Below are 21,621 nucleotides of genomic sequence, written 5' to 3'. Positions count from 1 at the left end.
GGATTGACAGAGCCCAGAAACAGGAGTTGTAACTCAAAACTGTTATATGCATCCGTCGTTAAAAGCCAACATGAGAAATTGTCTTTGAAAATAGAGGCCAGCCCTCCACCCCGTCTCGCAGCTCACGGGAAATTGAAAAAAAAAATGAAAAAATACAGGATTAGTATTAATACAATAATACCCCTTGATATTGATTGACAGGCTGCACTAACATGCATTGCTGCAAACTACTGACAGGTGGAGTGATGTGCCAATTAATATACACAGTAATAAGAAAGTGATATAGATACAGTCATACAGGTTTGAAATAACATGAGGGCACATTATATCTGACAATAAACAGCAATATCTCACAGGTAGCTCAGTGGGTAAAGTGTTGCACCACCAAGGTCATGAGTTCAATTCCCATGGAACACACATACTGAGCAAAACTGAATGCACTGTATGTGGCTTTAGATAATAAAATGACTCCCAAATGAACACATATAAGCATTTTTTTACTTTGAACATGTCAATTAAGGCTTTCAAGTAAAGCTGGTGAGAACAAGGCCTCTTATACACTGAAAAGTACACCGAATGCAGTAATGCCTCCACCAGCAATATCACAGCAGGGTGTAAAGCCTCCTATGTGACCATTAGTTTATTAATAGACTATTGAAAGACAAGGCTTGTGACAGATGAGTCAGGTGATATGGGTGGGTACTTGGCAAAAAAGGGGCCACCATGTGTCGGGGCATTAACCAATCAGGTTGCTTTGTGTGGACAAATGTTTTCATACAAAAGAACAATTAATTCGATGATTATAACAATTAATCTGTTTGTGTATTGGCATTAATGTGATAATATGGGAAGAAAGGGAGAAACAAAGAAAGAATGGGGAGGAGGTAAAATGAGGTAATGAGAGATAAAGAGGATTTCATCACAGTTTATAAAGGGTTGACCTTGTGAACAGCTGAGCAAAGTTTCAACCATGAATCTTTCTTGACACTCCCACCCCCCCAAAACACCCCACTCACTGACAGCCGGACCGCCTGCACTCTACACATGAACCCCCGCTCCCTAAGAGTGAGATATATAACAGCAGGAGCTGATATATAGACGGAACAACAGGGTTGGATATGCATTTGTTGTGATTGCACAAATAAATGAAATAACATATATGATATGCTGCTCAAATATAAACACACACAACATGATTACATGGGAACTCAATATGTTGCTGCCGAATGTTCTGGTACCCTGAAATCGACCCCATACTGCAGAATTACGGATAAGTGGCATACCCCATGAGACATTATTGCATTAATTCAAATGTGTTTACCTTATCCTGTGGCCCTTCTGATTGCACATTGAACAAGTAGCCTCAAAGACATGGGTTCTAGTCCCATGGAAACCAGAAGGATTCGTGTTAACATAAACAATGATGAGCGCATTTTTTCCTCTACATAATTAAAAATAAACTCGCTTTTGGTGGCACTCTGTGGACCTTTCTCTAGGGGCAATGGTTCAAATTTTGGTAAGCACAGACTGATTTATTAATGGTTAGTTCACCCAAAAATTTAAATATCATCATGATTTACTTACCTTTAAACCATCCCAGATGCGTATGACTTTCCTTCTTCATCATAACCAAAATGAATATTTTTATAAGCAGGCTGCTGGCTGTTTGATGGTCCAAAAGGCATATTTAGGCAGCATAAAAGTAATCCACATGACTCCAGTCGATCAATGAATGTCTTCGGAACCGAATCAATACGTTTGTGTAAAAAATACAATCGTTAACTAAAACTTTATAAACTTTAAAAAACGCTTCCTGCCATCACGCGAGAAGTCATAAGCACACGCTTTGTACACAACAGAGGAATGAACATCACGTGAGAGTTAGTTCATTCCTAACAGCACTCTAGCGCTGGCCGGAAGCAATGATTTAAAGTTAAAAACATTTTAATGATCAATTTGTTTCTTAAACAAACCTATTGATTTGCTTCAGAATACATTAAATGATCGACTGAAGTCATGTGGATTACTTTAATGCTGCCTAAATATGCCTTTTGGACCGTCAAACAGCCAGCAGCCTGATGGCACCCATTTACATGCTTTGTATGGCTTGAAATGGGCTTAGAAAATTCTTCATTTCAGTTCTGCTGACGAAGGAAAGTCATACACATCTGGGATAGCTTAAAGGTAAGTAAATCATGAGAGACTTTTCATTTTTGGGTGAACTAACCCTTTAAGCAGCAGAACTAACAACCTATAGTTCATGGGACAGAAAATATAAAAATTCAAGAACAAGATCCACTTTCTGTCTTCACATAATTCATTCATTGAAGTGATAGATGGACATTTTGGCCAATTTTTGGGCAACTTGAGATTTTCGACATTGGTTGATAATCTTGCCAGTTTGTCCGATTTCCAGACATTTTAGTTCCTCTATCAATTACAAAATCTTCTGGCAGCCTTGTTAACGAATAATAAACATTTTCAACAATCCTTATTCATAAAACACAAGCAGAACAAATTTCTTTGTAAAATGTTTATAAATCCATTCTATCGTAAATTGTCCCATTAATTTGAATGTGACAATTTACGTAACAATGGTTTAATGTAGATTTACACAGAAATCTATTCTGCTTGTGTTTCATGGATTAGACTCAATGTTTTTAGCAAATTTTAAGTAAATACTGTTTGAAATAAGTGTCTTGTTTGGTACTGTTAAAGAAGAAGTGTGTAAAAATTGCTAAAATAATGACTTTTCAAACAATTTCCCCCGTCTTCCATTGGTCAAAAACAAATAGATGGTCCCGTCTCTCACTCATGCCATTGATTGAGCCAATGTTGCTATGTCAGGCCGCACATTTTTTTTATATTTTTTTATATTCAATAAGAAAACCATACCTGATTGGACAAATAATTAATATTCATCAGGAAAGCTCTACCTGATTGGATGGAGAAACTAAAACCCAACCCTGACCCTACCCTAAAACTAATCCTAAACAACAAGGTAGCCCCTTCCCCTGCCATCCTATGTTTGGAAATCCACCGTCAGGGTGCTCAAACAAACAGATTGTAATTCCTTTTGCGGCCAATAGTGGTGCAGAAATTACTTCATCTTTATTATGTTTATGTATATGTATTATGTTAATATTGGTAATATATAATCTGCTAGCGGACCATGCTCTCTAGATATTGGCATTGGCCATACAAAAAGAAAAAAAAAAAGACAACTTATCGACCTCTAGTTCTTTGAAATACTAGATGAGTAAATGCTTTGCAACAGAATACTATACCAGAGATCCAGTGGTGTCAAACCAACCCAAACAAATTAGAGCCTCTTCTATTTAATTTAATTCAATAATACTGATGAAATGACAACACAGGTGAACGCCAAAAAGGATTAGGCAACCAGACAGCCAAAGAGAGAGCGAGAGGTAGACATTGAAAGGCAGAACACATGGGCAGGAGAAGGCAAACTTTTCTGTTCCAGACAGACAGAGGAGACTGTAATAGAAAGAGAGACTCTGGCTCTTTCCCAGCAGCCTTGAACTCCTGACTCCGATCCAAAAGTTTTCAGAGGACACCAAACTGCAGCCCAGCCCATCGTGAGCTACCTGCCCACATTTGAAGGGATATACTACAAATGAATTGCATCCACTTATAGCACCATTTTTTTGTATACGCTGTCTGCATTGTTTTAATGACAAATTTTCTAAAGAAATTATCTAAATCAGGTACAGTAACAGCACTTATGCATCCAAAAAATCTTACCGGCCATTTCCGAGTGCTCAGTTGAAAAGGTGATCTGGCATACTTTGCTGGACTCTACAGCATCACTCCACCACTGCAGAAAGTATGTTCTTCTACACTGCACATCAAGATTTATGCCCGGATGCTCTTCTCTATTATTTTATCATCATTTGATAAATTACTGCTGCCAAGATGACTTTCAAAAACATATCTTTTAAATTAAAATATGTTTAATAGTGCAAAATGAATTGTGCTAGGCAAATATCTCTAAGCTTTGTAAACAAGGTGAAATGTTTGCGCTGAAAAGAACGAGAATTACTATTTAAAAACTCTCAGTGCAGTGCTATTTCAGCCTTTTAGTGTCTGGCTTACTGAATAAGATGGTTTACTGCAATGTGGTGCATCTGTTTGTGAATTTACGACCCTAAACTAAATGCCGCACTTCCTTGGAGTCTTGGAGAGGAAGAAGGACAGATAATACTGGGAGAAATCAGCAGGGAGTGAGGTACACAAGAAGGCAGCAGATATAGAAAGATGGAGAGATGAAAGGGGGACATGGAAACAAGAGGTCTGTGTGTGGGGGTGCTGCTCAGATGTAAATCAGACAGGACAGGCTGAAAAACAGCTGCTTCTGACTGCAGAGACACACATTCACCACGTTCACATATCTATGAAGGTTTGCATTTATCCATGTAGTAGTCCTCTTATAGAAGCTTTTATCGGAAGTGACTTTTTTCAAGGACAACCCCCTATGGAACAACCTGGGGTTCTGTCATGCAGGTGTCAAGGACATCGAGATAGCTCCCCAGCCAACATGTCCTTGTGGACCCAACATGGCTTTGCTAGTGGCTGTCATTTTGGCCCTTCTTGGGCAACCAAAATGGGGTCCACAACCAACCAAGCACTTTCAGCCTGTCAAAGTTCCCACCCTGACCCCATGCCCAGATGACATTACACCTCATGTGAGACCAACATGTTGACTAGGTCATGGAACACCCCTTGAGGGGCTCGAACCTACAACATTGCAGTTACTAACCCAGTTTCTTAATGGCATTGCTCCAGTATGACCTTGTCCCAAATTGCGCACTTGGACTGTGCCTGTGCATGTCCATTAAGTCCATGACCATACAGTGTACCATTTGTCATGTTTCCCAGTTTCTATCCTTGATGAACCCATGTAGCGCACTACTTTCCAAACATCTATGCGGCATTACAAAACCAAGTATGGACACTGAGGAGTATGGAAGGGGCTGAGGGTGCCAGTTGGAACAGAGTAATGAGAAATAAGAAAGGGCATCTCGTGCTCCTGCTGGGTTAAATATATGAGGTAGATCACCATGGTTGTGTTTTTGTGTTGACTGCTGCACTTGTCTTCTATTATTTTGGTCTTGTTGACTCAACATATTGGAACTGTTAAACTAACTGATTGCAAGATGTTTTTGGGAGTTGTCTCCTCGATCACTTGGCAAAAAAGCCTTAATTTAGAAATTAGTGAGGATATTTTGCAGAATAATTCCTCATTTAGTTTCTCTTCCTTTCTTGGATCATTTTTCACCTTGACCGTTTCCTCCTAAAGGTTAACCCTCCATCCCACCAGATGTGTGATTATTGACCAAAACCACCTGCATTTTAACAACTCTCCCACCACACACCTGTTGATTAAGGCCCACTGTAAAAGACAGAGTTTAGAAACTGCAGATCAGAGGAAAGAAGGTATAAACAGCCGATCAAAAACAGGTGCCATGGCATCCTGCTCTGGCTGGAATTAGATTCTCACAGAACTGTTGCCAGTCCAGTCACTGGGATCTCGTAATTCTTATTTTTTTATCTCATTATTCTCAGACAATAGGTCAAGATGGTCCTAACCCTAACCCAAGATAAAAGTAAAGAGATAGCAATGGCATGTTTTTCCTTGATGCCTGCAAAGGGGACACTACACTGGGAACCTTCTCCAATGTTTTATCAAGATTTTGCCTTGGACAAACTTTGGCTGAATGAAAAATTTAAATATTATTACTGATACTGTTTCACAAATTCTCCAAAAGAGTGACCTGTAAAGCGCCAGTACCATTCAAATCAATGCCGCAAAAGATCAATGTTGATTGGACAAGAGGCTCTAAATAATGTATGTCATTTTGGGACCCGTCCGGACATCGCGCTTCTCTGAGAGTCTATGGGAGCTTTATGAGCACTATATGCATTTGATCTACATCCGATTGCCTATTGGGCATTGGGCTTTTAATCAGTGTATTTTGTTCCACTTGGAAGTGCGGCTTCTCTATATGATCATTGAGTGAGCTCTCAAGTGTGCGGAACTTGATCGTAGTTGAAAGTGTATTAATTGTAAAAGCACCAATGTGGAACGCAGTGTGTTCGATAGCTCGTAAATACACACAGTTATTTTCAATCTACCATAGCACATTTCTTTTAGCTTTCATAATCAGACATTTGGGTTAAGAAATTTCACTGTTTGATTGGTAGTTTGAGCAGCTTTTGGGAGCAACATTGCATAGATAGCATAGAACATTTTGCTTTTGAAAAGTGCCAGCCACCACTGGCATGGATGCAGTTTAATTGATAAGCAACATTTTTAAATACCGATAATTAGTTAAGATGAGATGAGTATTATTTGGCTGATTACATTTTACTTAGGGCATCTTTAAGTACAACATAGTCTACGCCAAAGAGACAACTAAAATGTGCATTTGATATACTACATGCATTTGGTGCTGTAAATATGTCACATTGATGCATAGTCACATACTCTGTCTAGAATGCTGCATTGTGCAAAAGATAAAACAAAAAATGAAACTGCATAAAATGATGGTCAATTACATAAACAAATAGGGTTAATGATTTCTTGAGATCCAGGGAAAATCTTAAATTACTAGCTCACTTAGGTATGGAAGAGAATCATAAATGAACTACATAAAGTCACTGGCAACACATATCATGATTACGTTTGCAATTATTGCAACTATCTATACCATGCTCAGTGTGTGTGAATATATGAGTTCAAACATTTCTGGAAGATCCTGTCTGAATCACTGGCAATCTTACAGAACATGTTCTGACTTGTTCTGAAATAGATACAAACACACCTAAGCTGTCAAATCATGCGAGTCAGAGCAAGAGATGAGTGGACTGAGTTATGTGTAGGGTAGGATGACCATATGCTCACATTTTCAAGGACATGTCCTCTTTTTTTGGACCTGAAAACTGGGATTTCAAAATTGCCTAAAATGTCTCTGATTTGGCTTTGTTTTCTTATTAATTTGCTCTGTACAGTTAGGTCTTTCAGTATGTGTATTTGATTCTATGCATCTGTTTTCATTCTACCCATCTTAACGTGTCCTTATGGGATTTTTCTGGCTTAGAACGGCATCGCACGCTCTCTCCCTCTCTCTCTCTCACAATAGAAAAGCTAAAGGATAGCTCTCTCCAGACTTCAGGTTTTAAAGAACTCCTTGGCTGGGTCAGTCTCCACTGTGAGAGATCACCTTCCAGCCTCAGTGGTCACTTCAGGACAGCACTTATCTGAAGTTGAGAATGCTGTTACATTTAGCATTTATGCTTCCAGCACTGAAATAAAAGCCTATGTCCCTTTAAGGCAGAGGGGAGGGTCAGAGTCCACACCCTGACCTTTGACAACCCCCTGAAAAGCAAACCTCTCCCTACTGACCTTTGAGTTCTTAAGGTCTACTCCTCCCCACATCACTTGTACTCTCACTCCCCTGTTGCTGTCAGGCAGTCTTCTTCACATTAGGTCTTTTACTCTTTTATTTTCCATTTAATTTTTTGCCTCTTTTTTATTAGAGGGACATACAGTAAGAGGTCAACCTATATGTTTTTTATGGCCAATGCTGATAGCAATATCTACATATCAGAGGCCGATGGATGATATAATGCTGATACACTATATAATGCAAAACCCTACAGGTGCTACATCAACAATGAACTGTTTTGCTGTGCATATTGTGGCAATTTCCTGGTGAAATGAACACTAGAGGCGCCACAGCAACAATGGGTTTTATTGCCTTTGTTGCGGAAGACCCGCCCCTCCCTCTCGTCATCGTCGCTCCGCCTCTGAGGGCTGTCCGTCAGCCAGGCTCACAACGGGAGTGGGCAGGAGAGAAAAGAGGCGCATAATTAATAAGCCTCGTTTGGGCAGCAGGTTGGAATGAGGCACACCTGATGTGTGTTTGGCCTTGTCACTGTTGCCAAATAAACACAGAGCACGCCTCTTCCCGGGGAGCCCGCTTCCATTTATTTATGCACACACTGGTGTCCTCACAGATCCAGGAGCAGAGAGGGGAGGGTTCCGCCCAAATAAGATGCGTGCCGGACCCGCACCCCCGGACCCCTGGCGTGATCCACCTTTATTCTGGACACTTTCTCCCTTGGACACTATTTTTTCCCATTTATGAACATTTTATGTTTATTATTATTTTCAATAAATGCCTCTCTGAGGCTTGACCCCACACCCAGTGTGTCTGTCTCTTGCTCACCCTGCCACACCTTTTACACAAATCACAAGTAAAACAGCAGATTATCAGTTCATTAAAACATAATTTTCGCCCTGTTCATCACACAATGCTATCTAAACACTTTTACTGTAGCGCATGACTTGTGAGCCAATAAACTGTAATGCTTGCATAGCCAACTTCATTTACAAGCTTGTTCAAATGCGATCAAATTGTGTGGTAGCTCTGATAGAGCACTGCACTTGCAATGTAACACATGAGTCAAGAAGTGTCATAGAAGCACCAAAAAATGGTGCGGTTGCTTCAGCAATTGCATTTTTCATCTCACATTGCTTTTATGACACTAATGGTTAGGTTTAGGTTTAAGGTTTAGGGTAGGAAGGTGTAGGTTCTGTTGATTTAAAACTTGAAAGAGCATTAATTTTAAAAACCTCATCTTTGGGAGAAAATTGAACTCGCTTTAGTGCCACACAGTGAAAGTTTCACCTCTGAAATGCTGTAAAACATTTTCATGAGATCAAGCTGTATTAAGCTGCAGTCTAACAAGTTTTAGTGCTTGCTTTCTTATGGCACTTTTCCACTGCACGTTAAGGTTCGACTCGACTCGACTCTGCTCGCTTTACTTTTCTGAGCTTGCTTTTCCACTGCAGTTTAGTGCAGCCTCAACATGGGTGGGATTACAGGCTGATCGTCATCCAGCTCTCGTTGGATCCTCTCCTCGGCTACTAACGAGAGGAACATCTGCACCTCATTTATTGACCACGGCGTGGTTTGGCGCACAGCCATTTCTTTTTACAATTCGAAAGTCACATGAACAAATGATACTGCTATCGCTGTTGCTAACTTTAAAACTAGCGTGTTGATGTCCCATGTCGCAAATCCAGTGACGCTGGTAGTGACGATTCTCTCTGACCAATCAGTGATCTGCAGGGTTTTGACGTCACATTTAGTATAGGCTCGGCTCACTTGGAACCTCGACCGAGGTGGTACTAAAAAAAGTAGTTGAGTCGATTGAGCCATACCTTGCAATGGAAAAGCCCCATTACTTAAAGCTCTTTTTTGAAAACAAGACTTAATATCTTATTTCATTTTTCAAGTAAACATATCTTGTTTTAAGGATGTTTAAATATTTTACTGAACAGATATACAGAGTAAGAAAATTACTTTTGCAATATACAATCTAATGATAGCAATGAACACTTATTTACACAACATTTACTCAAAATTAACTAAAAAAAGAAAAGAAAAGAAAAAAGTGCACCATCCATAGACAAGGCGGTCTGTAGATTTTTGAAAATGACACTAGGCTGAATGACCACTTCTGTTCATCGTCCAATCAGGCACAGTTATCGACTGATAATTTCAAAATTAACAAATAAAGACCTGTCTGATACATGGGTCTTTTACTTGTGAGGAACAAGATATAATTAGGGAAAGAGGAGTACTGGGACCAAAAACATGTTTCAGGCTGGACTCAAACCTGAATTGCTCTTATGCTCCAGACACGTTAAGCCGTGGTACTCGTATGCGTTAACCACCACACCACAGTTCTGACTTTTCTCCAATTTCTTCAATTTGTGCCCATTTCTTGCAAAGAAGCTTTACAGTCTATCATATAGTACCCCACAGTTGAACGAATGACAGCAGCGGCTCAGATATCTCCAGAGAGGAATCATCACATCTGGGCTTGAGCAGCTGAGGTGATGTCATGACTCCACTGGTGAGAACAGACAATCGTAACTATCAACAAGCACAATAAATAGCTACTACTAAAACATTAAATGATCAATAATGATAAACAGATTCACAAATTAGACAAATTCTAAACATACCTTGAGATCATTTGTGAAATGTGACCATTGATCTGTTGTTTCTCAAACCAAATAGTTTTGACACAATGGCAATAAATTAAAATGATTGCAGGTTGAGACTTTTAAAAAAGAATCCTTGTAAGACATCACAGGTGCAGGATGTGATAAATCAAGCTCATTATGGGAGCCAGACACTGGATAGGAACATCAAATTGTTTAACTAGTCTTCCCACGTTGCAATGAAAATGAACTTTATTAGAAGAGCTGCATTCTGTTAGGAGACAGCAGGAGTTCTTCACTGAGAAATGAAGCTCTGAGGAGCTTAAAGGAGCACTAAATGATGACGTTGGTGATCGAGATGAGATAAAACTTGATTCTTGAGATTCCATTGCACAAGGAGTCCAAAGACAAAGGCTACAAAATCTAGTGAGCTGCCAACCTAGACATCACAGGCAGAGCTATTAGTGGGGTGATGTTGCACAAGAACAGTATTTTCAGCTGGTTTACCTGCTTTCTCTGCCTGGCCAAGCTGGTGTTTATCCAGTTTAGCTGGTCCGCCAGCTGATCGCCCAGGCTGACCAGCAAACAAGTGTCCAAAACCCCTCTAAGACTAGCAAACCAGACAAGCATGACCAGTGGAAACCAGTTTGGTGGCCAAATAAAGCAGACACCACACTAGCTAATTTTTTCAGTGATTTTCATGTGTAAGCTTCATTAACATAATCGCTGGCCAGGTGGAGGGAGACATAGCGCACATTAAGGCTGATTTATGCTTCTGCATCGAACCTAAGGCATAGGCTACGCGTAGCTACCACGGTTACAGTGTAGCCTACTCCGTATCCTGACGTACACCTTTTCAAAAATGACAGCTGTGATTGGTCCACTTTAACCAAAGACCGCCCCCCAGGATTATAACAAGGAGTGGCTCAGCAGTTAAGGCTTTGGGTTACTGATCAGAAGGTTGGAGGTTCAAGCCCCAGCACTGCCAAGATGCCACTATTGGGCCCTTGAGCAAGGCCCTTGACCCTATCTGCTCCAGGGGTGCCGTATCATGGCTGACCCTGCGCTCTGACCCCAGCTTAGCTGGGATATGTGGAAAAAAAGAATTTCACTGTATATGTGCAAATGTATAATGTGTGATAAATAAATAAAATAAATTAATTAATTTAATTAATTAAATTAAATTAGGATGTCTGAGGTAGCATCACATTTTATCCAAGATTATTTTAATATCTATACATCAGATCACATTGTATTTGGACTCATGACCATTAAAGAAAGTTTTTTATTCTGTTTGTGTTACAAGCGAAACACGACAAAGATATCTGTTTATAGCTTATAAACCCTAAAAGCTTTTTTTCTCTGAGCCTTTACTTGATATTAATTTGATATGTGAGTGAAATAATATGTTTTGTATTCTACTCGCGATCTTTCTGATGTTTGACAGTATGTGTTCAGTAAATAATCATATTTCATAAGTTGTGGAAACTGAACACTTCTAATTTGTCAGCAAAATAAAAAGCACCTGGTAAGAGCTGGTTATATTGTCATATGCATTGTAAATATATAATTTTAACTGGTATATCGATGTATGAGCTAAATCTTCTAAATGAAGAAAATTCAACATTGAAACTATTTTAGCCCCTGTTTTGGAACAAATTACTTTGACAAAATTACTTGAAGTGGGAGTACTCTTCCATAAAGTGGTAGTGGCCCCATTTACACTTCATATTAAAATGTGCTTTGGGCAATATGATTACAAGTGGACATGCGAGACAAATTACTCTTTACACTTGATCATAATATGCATCTCAATGTGTCTCTTTTGACCACTAGAATTCTGATTTTGAGATGAGGGTCTCTGATTTCATGACGTCATACATCACTCCGTCAATATGTTACTGACAATAAATTGCATAAAAGTAAAAGAAGAACAAGAATGCACCAAACAATTGGGGCAAGGATTCTCCCAATTACACTTATGTTAAATCTAAGTGCAAATGTGATGATTTGCAGAGAATTATTTGGTATTTTAGTAGAATATCTGAATTAACTGAGTTTCGGGAGAGTGCAATTGGATGGTAGTTTCTTTTTTAAAAGCTGCATGTTACCAGCAAAGTAAACTTTTTTGTGCAGCGGTTGATTGACATGTGAGTGAGTTACAGGTATGCTTTGCTATTATTTGAACACTTTCGAATGGATAAGTATTTACGCTATGATTCCAATGTGGTCACATGCATTTTCAACCACCTCTAAATGTGGTAGAAGTGGACAAATCTCAAAACATTTTGGACCCAGTTTACATGTGTGTTTAGCATTGTCATGTTTCAAAAAGATCGCCCGAAATGCATCTTATTACCAGGTGTAAATGAGGCCTTAGACTACAAAAAAGGTTATACAGTGAAATGGATAGTTTTGTATGTCTTTCATCCTTGGGCTTAAACTCTTCTAAGTTACATAACAGTTTGAAGACATCAACACCTGTTTACAGCTCCAACTCTGAAAAATCTGTAGCTGACAGCGAACTCTGAGGGAGAAAAATCACAAAGTCACTGGGGCAGTTCTCTGATGCCTCCCCCAGATGGCCAGACTATTTTAGTGCTGTCTAGTCAAAGTACACATTGCAGCTGGTGAACTTGGGTGATCTGGGGAGGGCATATCAGGAGACTCCGTCCGCTTTCGGAGATTGAGATCAGGAGCCTGGCAGGAGTACTGGAACGTATCCGTGATGGGACTGTTTGTAAAGAGAGTGAAAGATGACAATCTTACAGTTATACAGAGGGAAAGGAGAGGGCCCAAAGACCTCTGAGGGCCCTATAGACACTGGATGGACCCCGGCAGCCCATGCTGACCACACAAGGACAAAATAACTGCTGTTGAAATAAGCGTTCCTCATCTGTTGAAATAAGCGTTCCTCATCTGTTGAATAGGGGATTAGAGCTCGTGTGACGGGTGTGGGTGGAGTATTACGATGGAGGACAAGGCCACAGAGCTGTGGAATGTGTATCCCCTTCTAGCCAAGGAAAAAAGTAAAGAATGTGGGCTGGTCTGCATAAGCCTTTTCTACAGAGAGGGGCAAAGGTCGAAGGACCCCAAAGACAAATGAGCTCATTTGCCCTAACAATCATAAATTAAAGTCTGACGTGGCTTAAATAATAGTTTAATAAATGGATTAGGGACAAGTCATATTGCCAAGTTAAAAAGATTTAAGACTAATACTAAACCAATCCTCGCCAATGACTCTGTATTCATGCTTGGAGAGTGGTCTGTAATATCAAAAGTGTGCCAAAGAATTACCTGTATCTGCTAAAAATGACAATGCAGACAATAAATATTCACTAGCTTTACACCAAGATCGATACGACAAAGCGAAACAAATTGCTAACAAAAATCGTCCTACAATTTTTGGCCCAAAGCTATTCACACCAAATGCAACACAAATTATGCAAAAAGTCTGCATAATTGAAAATGAAAAACAAATATGTTGTCACTCTCGTGGACTTCAATACAAGTCAAATAAATTGTGATATAGGAATGGTAGAATACTGGTTTACAAGTAAAACCATTAATATTAGAACTTTTGTAAAAAAAAAAATATATATATATATATGGTGCTAATTAGGCATTAAATACATATACTGTATATATATATATATATATATATATATATATATATATATATATATATATATATATATATATAGGTTTACTTTATATTTTATTATTAATGTTGTTTTTTTTTTAAAATTGACCTATGAAAAAAAAAAAGTGTCAAGAATTCAAGGGAAACTCTGTGACTTAAAAGCTTGTTGCATTGCAAATTTTCAATACAAATCACATTCAGATAGTATATGTCTTCAATGCTACATTTTCATGGGCGCAATAATCTTGGGGAAAACACATTTGAATATACTGAAGGACCTCTCTAAACATATCACTGTAAATTTGTAGTAATATAAACACCATCAAACCCAAACTAACATGAATCAATATTCCATTCCAGAATTCAGTGTTTCATGTAAACTTAATTGCCATCTTTATGGATCAAGTATGAGGGCAGCTCTATTTACTGTCAAGTCTGATACATTCACTCAGTAATGACTCTAGTGACTGCACGATAAAGAAAAAAATGTAACATTGAATATGAGATAGGAGTATGACTCATGGTTTACTGAGAATGTTGACTCAAATGGGACACACAGCATTCCAGTCAGTGGATCCCATATAGGAACGGGAAAATCAGGAGGTGTGGAGAGTCATAAGTTCATCCTGTGACTCACTTCAGTAAAACTATCATGCAATGACTTGGCCCTGTTTATCTTTGCCCTGTTTTGACTGCTATATTTTTTCAACAATAGTACTGCAACTAAAGTTGTATATCATTTCTGCACTACTAGCATCACCAACGGAATAACAGAAATAATAACTTTTTTCAAACATGTTGCCGCATTTACACTGTCAGGCCAAATCAAGGCATGCTAGTGCAAGCCAGGGCCAGTTGCATACCCACTGTCACTTCTGGGGCTTAATCGTGCCTCCTCTGGGCTTATTCAGGGCCTTTGGCCTGCTGATTACCCTTGGGCCAAAGAAGTTCTACTGGGGATTGAGGCGGGGGCAAAGTGTTTCATTCAAGTCAGATATTGGAATTCCATTGCCAGATGCTCGGAAAATTGTGTTTAAACAACCAAAACTGTAATGCTCCCATTAGATTAACAGAGGTTTGACTGTCACCAGGGATGTCTCATAGCAACCCAACTGTTAAGCAATGCTGCTACGCTAGTATTTGTGCTACAGGAGTACGATCATCAAAAGAGAGCTTAATTTACCATGTTTTGTACACCTGTCTCTGTTCAAAAAGCTTTAATATCTTGTAATGTAGGAACTTTAACTCATTGATCGATATCATTTAATTAAAGTTAATGTTTATCACTAACTTTGTACATCTCTGGGTGCCGACATGTTTGTGTGACGTCACGCATCTGCATCTCTGCGGAAAAAATTGCGGGCACATTTCAAATCCGTTAAGATGCACAATGGACAAAGCAGTGCCAAAAGTAAGAACGTTCCATGGTTCGAGATCATGGACAGTGTGCTGGGACATCTTCCTGCTGTTAGTGCAGAGACCACTCGGGACACCATGGCAGTTAAAGTCAGTGAGTTGTCAGTGTTAACTTATCTTGCTAGCTAGCTAACGTTTACATATAATATAAACTTGATATTCTAGATAACTAGATAACATGCGTGTTTGTTTTGGCTTGTGAAATGGATGGGGTGTGTGACGTTTGCACCAGGGCGGAGTATTAAGGGCAGGTTTTAGGTCAACGCTGCGGGGCTTTTGGCCTAATGGTGAGAATGCATAGCGATTTTGGTCTCGCGGCTCGAGGCTATTGGCCCTGGCTGACCAGTTTATGGTCCTGGCTCGCACTGGCCGGATAGTGGAAAAGTGGCTAATGTTGCCACGTTGGGCTGGTTGGGATGCTCAGACAAAAAAATATATATATATAAAAAATGGGTGAACTATTCCTTTAACATCTAAAAAATTACACATTAGCTAAGGAGACACATTTGGAAGACTACTTCAGAGATCTCTTATGATTTGTAACGCTGAAGATTTTACCAGAAGTTTCTGTTGCTTTGCTGCTGAAACATTTGTCAGGTTATAATCTGAACACTATGTAAATCCATCAAGTGACTATGGCTGGGGGTATTCAGTCCTCTAAGACTCACCATACATCTTCCCTTCATCTGAGAGGATGATCTTTCTGCGGCCACAGGGTGGGTAGATGGCCAAAGCCTCCTGGAAGCTCTGTTCGATGTCCTGGCTCCAGACACCCTCCGCATCCCCTTCCATTCCGGCCTTGTCCATCCCATCCACTCCATCATCCTGCCCCTCCTCTGGGCTCTCACTGATGCTCCACTCGTTGGCTGCAATGGTGGCGGCTCCACCTGGGCCCCTATGTGAGCCCACACACCCAGGACTACTGGGAGAGAATGGTAGACAGGAGAAAAAACAGGAAGTCAAAATTAATACCCCATGCAAGGGAATAGGCATGGGTTAGAATGGCAATAGCAACTAAGCAACAATCATCACAACACTGCTTGTGTACATTTCAAGACTGTCAGACTTCAAATCGACCACTGAGAACAATGTTATTATTCATAATATACTGTAGATATTATAATAGTGCTGAGTAAAAAGGTACATTTTACTCTAATAAGGAAAAAGTCATACATAACAAAAAGTTTTCTTCCAGCCAACAAAACACAAGCAGGAACATCAGCTGCCCTTTCCAGGCTATTGTACAACAACTGGTTAATTTAGACGGCTCAAGACCGATAGGTTGGTTGACAGTAGCTATCATTCCAGATGGTGTGACCATAAATTTTCCTTAGAGCTGGAGCTTCTCCCAACCCTGCTTTAAATACAGAATCAGAATCTTGCCGGATCATGTAATCATTTACACAAGCCCTGTCAATCACTTCATCCCATTATGCGACAGTGGAAAGAGGAGAATTGGAAAGGAAAGACAAAATGGCCGTCAGAGCACCAAAGAGCCAGGAAACGGCAAGCTGCAGTGCAAGGCACCAGATTTTTCAGACTCCTGATGTCAAGTGGAGTTCAGGTGACAAGATATAGGGTTCTCAAGGCCGTGCTTTACAGCTTTTGTGAGTTAGAGGGTATTAATAGCTCTGGTATTGAAAATCAAGATAATTTACTGAAGGCACTGATAAATATCTCTGGTGTCAACAAGGTATGAAATGCATGACTAGCCAATGGACCGTAGTCAGAATAGTGCCATATTTATTTATGGATGCAAATAAAAACAAGGTGTAACAGTTAAAGGATGGGCAAGGAGGAGGCAGGAACTGGCTGAACAGTCAACATAAAGTTTAATGAGAAACTCAACATAAACCAAACATAAACAAACACACACAAATGCAGCACAGCCGCGTGCATCTCTCTCTCTCTCTCGAACTGCCATATCCGGCTCCCCTTTATCTCGCCTTGCCGCTGATCAGCCAGGAGGACGGCCACGCCCTCCTCCTTGTCACACTCCTCTCCTGCCCGATTCAGGCTGGGGCGCCACTGGACTGACTAACTCCCCCCCCCCCATATCTGGAGGGGAGACGCTGCCCTTCTGGCCGTTCTGTCAGCCGGTGGTCCACCCCGCCTACTGGGTACCTGTGTGGGGAGAGGGAAAAGGCGAGCGGGAGACACAGAGAGAGAGGAAAGTGAGAAAAAACTTGCTCGCCAGTCCCCAGACACGCTGTCGCCCGGTCCTCAACCCCTCCTCCGCCCTCTGGCGGATGACAGCTCGCTCCACCCCCGACGGATGGCAGCGAGCCCTCCGACCCCTATCGGACGGAACCACTCCTCCCCTTCTTGGTGGACAGCAACAGTTCCTCCGGCTCTAAGTGGCCAGCAGCGACCCCTCTGTCCCCAGGCAGATGTCCACGGCTGCTCCTCTGGCGGACAGCATCAGTGAGGACTCCACGACAGGGCATCCCTCCTCCTTCTCGGGTTTTGGCACCTCTGTAACAGTTAAAGGATGGGCAAGGAGGTGGCGGGAAATGGCTGAACAGTCAACATAAAGTTTAATGAGAAACTCAACATAAACCAGCCGCGTATGTCTCTCTCTCTCTCTTGAACTGGCGTCTCCGGCTCCCCTTTATCTTGCTCTTCCGCTGATCAGCTGATTCAGCGCTGGCCGTGCACTTACAGTCTCTTCAATGGATTGTACTATTGTTTAAATTGGTGTTGATTGTTCAGCTGATGAAAAATTTTCAGTAAATAAAAAACTCCAGAAAACATGAGTTGTCAAAATTAGATGTCAATCTAGAACTTTAAGTCTATCACTCACAACCTTGTTTTCAATCCAGACTGATCTTACTGTGAAATTGGAAACAGTAGGTTGACTTTTCTTTAGCTATAATCTGTCTGTGCTTACTGAAATGCGAAACACTGCACCCAGTGGCCGTGCACAAAGCAGTACGTGTTGTTGGGCGTATGGGCACGTGTGAGCTCCATTTTCCAAGTGAAATGTCCACAGATGGCGCCAAATGCAAGTTGTGAAGCGAGTTGTTTTCAGCTGTACAGGAGGTAATCAGGGGCAGAGCTAGGGTGTGTGGCCACCATGGACCGAAGCCTGGCCACCCCATTGGCCACCCCACTCCCAATTGCCGTTTTGGTCATTTATTTTTCTTGGGCACCCTGTGAAAAACTCCTGGCTCTGCCCTTGGATGTAATACAGTGAGGAGGAATGCATATTTTTTAAACTGAACCCCCAACATAAACCCCAAACCTAAATCTAACCATCAGTGGAGTAAAAATTTGGCAGACAGTGAAACTTGGCCATTTCATCACATGAGCTTACTTCAGTGTATATATGCAATATGTTCAATGCAATCTCTAATAGGGCTGAGTGACATACTTTTCAGCTTTTTGACAATATTTGATAAATATCTCGATATTTATATACACTGCAAAAAAAAAAAAAAAAAGATTTTCAAGACAAGTATTTTTGTCTTGTTTTCCTGTAAACTATCTAAATGTTCTTAAAACGTGATTTATTTACTTGTCAAGCAAAATGGGATAAGATATTAAGTCTTGTTTTAAGATAAATCTGACAAAATTTTGTGAACTTTAGACTCAAAACAAGAAAAAAAAAATCTGCCAATGGGGTAAACAAAATAAACTTGTTTTCTCTTTAAGTTTATTTTTCTTACTCCATTCGCAAACAGTTTTTTCTTGTTTTAAGCATAAATCTCGATCATAAATTTCTCTCAAAACAAGACTTAAAATCTATGCCAGTTTGCTCATCAAGTAAATAAATTACATTTTAAGAATGTTTAGATATTTTTACTGGAAAACAAGACAGAAATACTTGTCTTGAAAATCATTTTTTGCAACGTATTTGCTCTAAAATGGCTTACATTTACATTTATTCATTTGGCAGACGCTTTTATCCAAAGCGACTTACAAAAGAGGAAGACATAAGTGAATCATCTTAAGGAGACAGTGGTATGAAAAGTGCGGTATTACAAAGTTTCACTAGCATCAGAATAGTATTCACAACAGAATAAAGTGCAACAGGAATTTTTTTTTTCTTAAAGGGTGATTTTTTTTCCCCTCCAATCTCTGGAACCATTATTTCAACCAAGCTATTGTCAGTATAAAAATGCATAGTAACAAGCAGCAATATTCACATACAGTATTTAAATTGAAATTTTTACTACAATATTTTAAAGCATGTGAAACACCATGCAGGGACTTCTGTGAAGATTTTTTGAGCCATTGGATCAGTGTTTTCAACCAATTCATTGAAACAGACACAGAAATGAATCATAGGCTACTTCCCCACACTATTGCAATCTTTGCTACAATGGTTTAAAGGTAAAGTGTGTAATTTCTGTGATTCATCCCAAAACAATTACACATACTTTAGTTTTAAATCAGAGACTGTCTTAACACTCCAACAAGATGGAGGTGTAAAACTAGCCCACAGAAACAGTCTTTAGAAAAGGTAATGGCCAAATTAAATTAGTATTTTATATCACAAAAAAACCCATACTGAATCAGTTATGTTAACTGAACATATCACCCACTCCTATTCACTACTGATAAGACAAATACAGGACTTGAACGAGTCAAAAGGATGTTTTTATAGGCTAACAGTCATCTATCTTTGCAACAGCAATATAAAAATGTCAATGCAATATATACAAATTCTTTATTAAATATTTGTGATCTGTAATAATTGACATTGGTTACATTTTAAGTTAATTTATTTAAAACCAAACAGAATGGCATCCAGCTTTAGGAAATTCTTTACACAGTTTTCTAAGTCATTGAGGCCATTTGCAAAATGAATCTGAACCAAGAAAACTAATAAGACTTCCCCACAGAGCATTTTTGTGGTCATGGATTTCATTTCAGTGTGGTGAGCGCTCTGCACTGACTATTGCATCCTATCAACTTTCTGCAACATTCTGCAACTTTCTCAGAGACAAAACATAATATATTATTGTGAATACATTTTAACTAGACTTTGGGTTTATCAGCTGTGGAAAACAATCATTACAATTTTCCCCAGTTATGTCACTTATGTTTTTTTTAGCCCTATTTCATTTAGCTCATGGTTATTAAGAAGGATATTAGTATATTAACAATTGCTTTTATAAAACACATGCATTTATAGTTAAAGGAGTTTGAGTTCTCATACCTCATTCACACTTTCACATTTAAACCTGCCGCATTGTGATTCCTTATCTCACACGAGGTATCACTGACGAACATTTTTATATATGCATGAACGCAAAGATTTTTAATGAACACCATCTTAAATCTTTGGCCTTTTCCTCATACAAAAGTATAGTACTTCTTCAGAAAATTTGAATATAGCACACAAGTCATATAGACGACTTTATGACACTTTCATGGTGCTTTCTGTCCTTTTTGGGAACTGACAGCTACTGGTCACTATGCCTTCATTGTATGAAAAAAAGAGCAGTGTAAAGACCTTTTCACACCAAAGACATTGCGATTATGAGAGGCGAATCACAGATGAATGGCCCTTGCACATAGAAAGTGACCCGAATGACTGCTGTTAGCACATTCACGCCTTTACAATAGGTAGCGCTAATCGACAAGCAATTTTACCACGGTATGGTAGGTGGCTTTCAGCTTGTCTGCCATCTGCCTATGACAGATGAAAGTACTTGACAAGCAGATCGAAAAAGAAAACCGATTTAAATACTAGCTGCAGCAGTGATGAAGAGTCTGATGTTGATTTTCTCAACGAGAAAGAAAACAACTGAGACACTTCACAAACTATTTCAGTTCATCTGCCGAACAAGTTGACTGGCAGTATTATCATGTGTACACAGTGAGGTGACTATATACAGTATATATATATATATATATAAAACGGTTATAACATGTTATCATTTGGAACAATGCTGATTACATGTCACTGCCAGGCATACTGTATATACTTGTGTTAAGTACATTTGTTTAAAATCAATGCGTAACGCACACATACACCACGTTATTGGTATACAAAGGCATGTTGATACAAAGACAAACAGTGCACTACAAGTCACAGCGTTAATGTTATTAATATTTGGCGAAGAAAAAAACGTATGACCCTTTGTTAATTAAAATGCAAATGAACTATACATCCTCAATGCAGGATTTCTCCCTCAGGTTCTTTCAGCATTTAATTTCTGTGGTCATAACAGCTTTCTGTGCTTTAGCGCCACCCTTTGTGCTGGTTTTGGTAATTTCAGCAGCTTCTGACATGTGATCCAGAGCTCATAATTTATTGTTCAGAGCATTCGGCGAAAAAGAAAAAAATGATACACTCACCGTAAAAAAATCCAGGTGAGAATGGCTCGTTAGGAATCCATTGTTTCGATTCAAAATGTTAATCGCGTCAAGGAATCATGAAGATTCACGTTTGGTGTGCAAAGACCTTAAGCATTCTGTTAAACTTTCCTGAAAGTTCTTCCACGGAAGAAAGAAAGTCATACTTGTTTGGAAAGCCATGTGGCTTAGTCAGTGATATGAAAGATTTTTTTTT

The 21,621-nt window shown here is 39.6% G+C and overlaps 1 protein-coding gene across 1 annotated transcript in view; it reads right to left on the bottom strand.

Moving 5' to 3' along the window:
* LOC127419377 (transcriptional enhancer factor TEF-5-like) overlaps window positions 1–17,023 on the bottom strand; it is a 39,219-nt gene extending 22,196 nt beyond the window's left edge. Inside the window, exons 1-2 of the mRNA XM_051660727.1 lie at window positions 16,975–17,023; window positions 15,767–16,020 (exon numbers count right to left, since the gene is read on the bottom strand). Coding sequence (XP_051516687.1) covers window positions 15,767–16,020; window positions 16,975–16,997 — 277 coding nt within the window. The 5' untranslated portion in view covers window positions 16,998–17,023. The remainder of the gene's footprint in view (window positions 1–15,766; window positions 16,021–16,974) is intronic.
* Between the last annotated feature and the right edge of the window lie 4,598 nt (window positions 17,024–21,621).

Source organism: Myxocyprinus asiaticus, chromosome 28 (genome assembly GCF_019703515.2).
Source record: "Myxocyprinus asiaticus isolate MX2 ecotype Aquarium Trade chromosome 28, UBuf_Myxa_2, whole genome shotgun sequence".
Classification (NCBI taxonomy): domain Eukaryota; kingdom Metazoa; phylum Chordata; class Actinopteri; order Cypriniformes; family Catostomidae; genus Myxocyprinus; species Myxocyprinus asiaticus.
Note: the sequence above shows the minus strand (reverse complement) of the source record. Positions and strands in the feature narration are given on the sequence as shown.